The sequence below is a fragment of the Meriones unguiculatus genome, chromosome X (assembly GCF_030254825.1).
Source record: "Meriones unguiculatus strain TT.TT164.6M chromosome X, Bangor_MerUng_6.1, whole genome shotgun sequence".
NCBI classification, from domain to species: Eukaryota; Metazoa; Chordata; class Mammalia; order Rodentia; family Muridae; genus Meriones; species Meriones unguiculatus.
The window spans coordinates 9,969,724-9,977,126 of NC_083369.1; the positions used below are offsets into that span (position 1 = coordinate 9,969,724).

Consider the following 7,403-nt stretch of genomic DNA (forward strand, 5'->3'; position numbering starts at 1 on the left):
TGGGGAGGAGGTCCCCCCTATCAGTGGACTTGGAAAGGGGCACGGTGGAAATGAGGGAGGGAGGGAGGGACTGGGAGGGAATGAGGGATCGGGACACGGCTGGGATACAGAGTTAATAAAATGTAACTGATAAAAAAAAATAAAAAAAAGAAAATGTACTTTCATTTCATTTTATCTTTAAAAACCTTAATTAATTGTGAATATATTGTGTATTCATTTGTGTAATGCTTTAAAAATTAACAACTGTAAGTGAGCAAGTTGGAGGGTTAGTACAGTGAGAATACTGTCTTGAACATGTATGAATAATAGTCTACTTTTACACAGAACACAGGGTGTGAGTGATAGCGACAATTTCTACAGTGTTCCTTTTCCCTCTTTAGGGACTTTAGGGTTTTGGAATTTAGCCACCAAGTAATGGAATAATTTCCACAACTTGGAGGTTCCATATGTGTTTTTAAAAAGATCTGAGAAGTGGGAGAAATACACTTTTCTCTTTTGCAAACTACTTGCAACCTCTAGCTATTTTCTACATTCGTGTTCTTCTTCATGGTCTCATCTCTTCTTCATATACAGGATATTTTAAGAACAGAAACATATGCTGAACTTGTAACACTACAAACAATTAAAGCAACAATGGCAGACTAACTCGAGGGCAAGGAAAAATCTTGAATGCTAAATATTTTCAAGGAACTATTTGATATTTATTAAAGATGAATATTGTTCATGTACTAATTTAGGCAATAACTGTTTAAGTCTGGTGTTCTTTAAAGATAAAAAACAAATTTCCATACATAGTAGTTGACTTTTTTTATTTTTTGGCTAGGAAAATAATTTATAAAATTTGTTAGTTTATTTCTCTTGTTATTTATGCAGAAATATAATTTATGCAGTTATATAGAAAAACAACCTGTGTATGTATGTGTATATATACTGAAGCTACTTGTTTGTTTTTATTTATACATATGAACATCTGCATACTTACTCTAGTCTCATCTTACCTCCCTTATCATTTCTCAATATTTTATTTTTCTGGTATTTTATTGGAGATAAAAGTTCTGGCCTTCATAGCATCATATATGATTGACTGTTATTGTTACTTTTATATAAATCAGTACTTCCTGAAAACTATAATTGTGAAGGTCTGAAAAAGCCAAGAGAAAAGCTACTGCTGCAAAGGAATTGGTGGGTAAATGGAAAGGTAGCAACCTTAAACAGGGAAAGCATCATGCCAAAAATCACCAACAACACTGGATTTTTAACGATAATGTTATTCTCATTATACAGACAATTGATAAGAAGGTCATCATAAAAGTCCAGTAGGTTATGGTTTACAAGGATAAGAGTCAATAAAGGAAGTCAGTTTGATATATCTATAACTATAGATATCATGTTAGCATATTAATAAAATACTGGTGATTTCTATGTTTATTTATTCATATAAATACCTCATAAAATATTTGCATATGACTTAGTTCAGGGTAGAATGAAAGTTAGTTGTGAGAAATTCTTTAATAAGAAGAAATGAATATTAAAACCTCCTCATTTTTTTTTTTTTTTTACTGGATGTTGAGTGGGAAATAGTTTGTGTCAGCCAAACTAGAACCAGCTTATTAATATTGTGCTTGTAGATACAACTCTATAAAATCAATATTATGGGGCTGAAAAAATGACTCAGTAGTTAAGAGAGCTTTTTCCTCTTCTGGAGTACTAGTTTGGCTCCCTGAACCCATGTTGGGTGGCTCACATTACCTTAAAACTCCAAGAGATCAAACACCATCTTCTGGCCTCTGTGAGCACTCACATATATGTAGCATGCACTCACAGACACACACACACACACACACATCCATAAATAAATAAAAAATTAAAACAATAAATATTATGTATAAAGGGGATATAACTGTGACTATACATGCATGTGGCATGTTTCATCGAAAGCAAGTACATGTGTGTGCTTTACTATAAAGCTGTAAATAATTAGGCAATCTGAAAAAGTCAAGACATTCTATATCATAATCATTACCCATTAAAGTGATTAACAATTATGATTTGTCTAAGAGAAATATCTATAACAGAGTATGAGCTGAAGAGCTCTTTATTGCCAAAAAGCTGTATTTTGTTTATTTCTTCAAATGTATCAATTAAAAAAAGGTTGGACAAGGCATGCTTGTACATACAAAATTTTCAAGTAGAATTGTCTCATAGTTAACAAATTATTCCTTAGCTACCACTACATGCAGCAGTCCCTTTTTTGTGGAACAATTTATGAAATAGTAATGCATGTAAAATTATATGTCAAAATGGAAAGATGACTATAATAAATCAAAATTTACTCCCAATTCTCTTATAATCTTCTTCTTCTTCTTCTTTTCCTCTTCTTCCAAACCAGAGGTTTCTGGGCCCAGGGAGCACCTTCAAAAGAACACTAATCCTTACATTAAAAACATATCCAGTGTGCTATAGTGAGTTTGTGGGAGGTCAGGGCTCCCCTTTTCTGAGGTGCAGGGGAGGGGACATAGGGAAATAAGGAAGGGATGGCAAGGAGGAACCAGGAGGAGGGAGGGGGCTAATATTGAGATGTAAAGAGAATAACTAACTAAGTAAATAAATATTATAAAAAATAAAATAAAAACATATCCAGGCAGGTCCCATACTAGAAGGGCATGTCAGGAATTGGGGAGAATGAAGAAAGATGAGAGCATGTAAGAAATGTACAAGTCCCTGGAAGGTTTGGGTCTAACTTCAGGGTGGGGGGCGTACTAGAAGACACTGGTTGACAAAGAGATTATGCTCTCGGAGAACACCAAGAAAATAGTATTACCTAGCTGGCTTTCCACCATTGAGGAGAACATTTTGTGTGGGCATGTGGATGTGGGTGCACCAACAGGTTTTGTGTGTGAGATTATATTTCTAAACCGGAAGGGCAAAAGTCAGAGGAATACAAATCAGAATCAAAACAAAAACTAACGGTTTCTAAGCCAAAGCAAAGCAAATGCCTTGCTCACCCAGGATGTGCGCCTTTAAATGTTCCATTTCACACACAACACAATAAGGCCAGGAGAAAAGAAACATTTTTTTTTTTTTGGAAAAATGTTTATTTAAACCTTTTAAATCTTTTGCAACAATAAAATATTGCGTCAATATAAACCCCTTGACTAAAACTGTTCACATCAAACATTACAGCGAATTGTTTTCGTTTTGACACCCAACTCATCTTTGAAACAATTTCCATTTAAACACAATGCAGAATTTATTGAAAATAAATAATTGTTGGCAACTGCAATAGGCAATTTGAATAAAATAGTTGAAAAAGCAACTCTTAATGAAAATAGCGTTTATTATACATCAGTTACTAAATGAATAAACTAAATGATCTTTTTTAAATTAATAACTTCAAAAACGTTTAATATACAAAACTGTACAATTATAAAGTCGGCAGAAATATTTGGGCTCACTCAGGTTTGAACCATAGCGTTTAACTGCAAAGAAAAAAAAAAGATCAAACAACCCACCTCCCTTTGAATATTTGTGAAACATGAATTCAACAAGGAAAATAAAATCGCAGAATTAAAACCTAAGACTAAGAGAATGCAGAGGCTTGACAAAAATGAAATCGCAAAAGGATCCAGGATTTGAATTAATATATGCTCTTCGACTGCAGCAAGGGGAGAGACAGTGTGGTCAACCTTGCAGCCCATACTAGCGAGTCTTCTACAATGGGCACAAGGTTTTCTGGTCCTTAGGTAGTCTGAAGCTTTGTCTAACACAGCTGCGCCTGCAAGCTGAATCCTGAGATCAGCTTGGTATGCTGAGATCCACTGGGATCAGGCCCGCAGTGGTTGTCTGGGCATGTCTGGGCGCTTCATTGGGTCAGCACACAGTGCTTGTTCAGGATGAGGTGAACCTGTGAACCTGTCCTGTGGACATGAGAGAAAGCTAGCCATAAAGCCACGGTAACCTCTTAATTTTGGAATCTATATATAGCCTAGCGAGATTTTGTTTTGTTTTGTTTTTGTGGATTTTTAATACTGTAATATGATACACACAGCTATCTACACACACACACAAACACACGCACACACACACACACTTTTGCACGCACACACAATACACGAACAGAAACACACAGAGATTTTTAAAAGAAAAAACAACAACAAAAAAGGATAAACTCAGCGGCCCAGGCGCTCCCTAGCTCTCTCAATCTTTGCCATGGGCTTCCACCAGTTGTGCTTGTCAAAGACACTGAGATGGTCTCCCACCAGCTCACTCGGACCTTGGTATATACAAGAGGGAGGAGGTGGTGTGCGGCTGGACCAGAATCTCCGTGACTTTTACCAATTATTTTATTTTCGCTCTGCATTAAGCAGAAGATGCCTGTTCACTCACCCCTCACCACCCTACCAATAGTGTTTCTCACCCTGAGAGCCAGCGGTGAACTGGAGGTGAACTGAACTGGGAGGCGCTGGCAGAATCTGTCGCCTGCATCTCCGGTGGTCTCCGGTGAAAGCCACCTTTTGTGAACGAAGTCTTTCATCTCGGAGAGCGTGAGTTGGGTAGCGCAGGTTGTCAGCCCGTCTATGCTGGCAGCCTGTGGGAAACTTCACGCACAGGCATTCAGGACCTTGGTGAATTTAGAATTCTGGCAGCCCCATTCTTCGCGCCACTGCTGAATCCTTCTGGGTCACCATGGTCTATGCTGTGGAAACCTACAGGGACTCCACAGTTCCATAAAGGAGGGTGGGGGCAAAAGCAGCGAAATAGCCTCTTCAGGCTACTTTGCAAACCCATTCCGTTTGCTTGTTCTGCCCATATAGGCACTCAGTCCCCCCAGGAAAAATAGAAACACGAACAACTTTCTCCTTGTATCCTCTCTTCTCCATGCAGATTCCGAAGTGTGGGAGTGCAGGAGGTTAACATTTTTCTCTTTCCTCCTTCCAGCCTCCCCTCCCTTTTTAAGCAATTAAAAACCCATCAGCTCAATGAAGAAATAATAATAATAGCAATAATAATGTGGAGTGGTCGATTAGATACAAATTATCTCACAAATATTGTGTACAGCTTTTAGTAAAACACTGCGGACATTTAGAAACGCTATAGAAGTTTTAAAAAAATGCAAAACTAGTCTATTGTAAAACAGGTTTCACCTGAAATACAGCTGCTATAACCAAGGCTCTGAAAGGTTATTCATAGGCACACATCTGTCTTCCCACCCTTTCCCACCCCCACCCCCTTCCCCAGCTCCTTGTCCTTCTTAGAGAGGAGCAACCAAACAAATCTTACTCAGAGTAAACAATATGTATTGATCAACAGAAAAGGTTCGAAAGAAATTGCTCTGGCAGCAGGGAATATGAAGTCGCTACCTGGACTGCTTAAAATAATTGTGTTTTAGAGTTGAGAAGCCTGAATGTGTGTGTGTTTCCTTTTTTAATGTAAGTTAGAAACCCCTGTGAAAGAAGAGAGAGAGACAGAGAGAGAGAGAGAGAGAGAGAGAGAGAGAGAGAGAGAGAGATAGCGAGCTAGAGAGATAGCAATGATAAAGAATGTAATGGTGAAAGGAAGATAGGGAATGAAAATGATATCCGCACCGCTCCCAGGGCAGCGGGCCACCTCTTGGCTTCCTCCTCGTCAGAGATCATGGCAGGACGCATCTGTTTTCACCGTGTGCGAGTAAACCTCGTGTGGCTGCTGATCCCCTGGCGGAGTCATTCTTTTTTCTTTTTGTCTTCTGTTACAGAACCAGACGCGCACCACTTCTTTCTCCAACTGGAGGCTGTCTGCCAGGGAGGAGATCTCCTGCGCTGCAGGCTTGGGACACTTGAGGAAATGCGTTTCCAGTACTCCCTTGACACTCACCTCGATAGAGGTTCGCTTCTTGCGCTTACGGCCCTGAGCGGCGATCTTGTCAATGCTGGTCGGGCTTCCTGTGGATGAATCAGCCTCCTCGAGCCACTTATTTAGCAGGGGTTTCAGCTTGCACATATTCTTGAAGCTCAGTTGCAAGGCCTCGAATCTACAGATGGTGGTCTGCGAGAACACGTTGCCATACAGTGTGCCCAGTGCCAGCCCCACGTCGGCTTGGGTGAAACCCAACTTGATTCTTCTTTGTTTGAATTGTTTGGCGAACTGTTCCAACTCATCAGAGGTTGGAGTCTCTTCATCGGAATGGTCCTGGCAGTGGTGCGAGCCCAGCTCACCATGGTCTGGAGGCTCCCGGAGCACTGGATGCAGGCTCTGTGTAGAGGCAGCAGTTGGTGGTGGAGTGAGTCCCCCATGCTCCAGCATACCGCTCACCGTGAAGCCTGGCTGCGAGTACACATTCAGGGGTTGGCCGCTGGACGTGATGGACGAGTTTGGAGCCGGGCTCGCTCCCCAGGCGTTCGGATGGTTAGTGTGCGGTGAGTGGTGGGCTACGTGTGGCGAGCGGTGATGGATGATTGCGCCCAGTTGCAGATCTTCGCGTCCTGGCTTCACGTCCTGCTGGTCCAGGGGGCTGGTAGCCAGTGTGGAGGACCATGGGCCCCCGTCGCTCAGACTGGTCACCCAGTGATGCCCTAGAGGGTGCCCATTGCTGGGAACTCCTTGCAAGTAGTCACTTTGGAGAAGTTTCTGAGGATTGCGGAAAGGACTTCCCTGCTGCATGCCTGCAGAGTCCGTAGGGACGAGGGAGCTGGAACTGAGAATGCTGTAGGGATTCGAGGCAGCTGTGGCCATGGTCGATGAAGATCCTCTACTAGTTATAATGTGGCAAAGGGAGCAGCTTCAGCCTTTGACATCTATAGTGCGGGGAACCAAAGCCGCTAGCGAGGGTTACCGGCACCCGCTGAGGCCAATCGCAGTGCGACTTGGCCTGGCCAGTCATAAACACAGCCAATGGTGGTGCAGAGCTCGCTTTCCAGATTAGGCTGGCTCTGGAGTTTCAGTGAGACCCAAGCAGGAAGTGAATCAATCTTTAGGCTCCATTGGCTGCCTAGCTCAGAGTGGCAGCAGCTCTTTTTAGTTAACCCTTCCCCCCTCCCAGAGACCACACAGTTGTTTGTGGTGGAGAAAGGATAGAAGAGACATATTCGTGTGGAGTGGCACTGAGAGAACTAACTTTGGTTTCAGGTCTCCTTTTGATTTACTTAAAGTAAAAACTAACAAAGAAAAGAGAAAGAAAAAAATAACATTTTTATTTTAGTGCATTAAAAAATTAGATAGCGTTTTGGATTAGTGTATGGAGGAGACTGCAAAATAAATGCATCTACAAACTTCGATCAAAGTAATTTCTTAGGTCAGAACCCCAAATGAAATTCCCATGGTCCAATAAAAGCTATTCCGATTTATTTTGCTTTTTTTTATTTTTCATTTATAAGAGACTAGAAAGCTCTGGGTAAAAAGGTTACCGCTTTTTTTTTTTTTTTTTT

General features: G+C 41.0%; 1 protein-coding gene across 1 annotated transcript; it reads right to left on the bottom strand.

The window, feature by feature from the left end:
• Positions 1 to 3,091: 3,091 nt before the first annotated feature.
• Positions 3,092 to 6,860, bottom strand: Pou3f4 (POU class 3 homeobox 4). The gene has a single exon (XM_021628054.2). The coding sequence runs from the start codon at positions 6,709 to 6,711 to the stop codon at positions 5,626 to 5,628; it is 1,086 nt and encodes a 361-aa protein (XP_021483729.1). The 5' UTR covers positions 6,712 to 6,860; the 3' UTR covers positions 3,092 to 5,625.
• Positions 6,861 to 7,403: the final 543 nt, after the last annotated feature.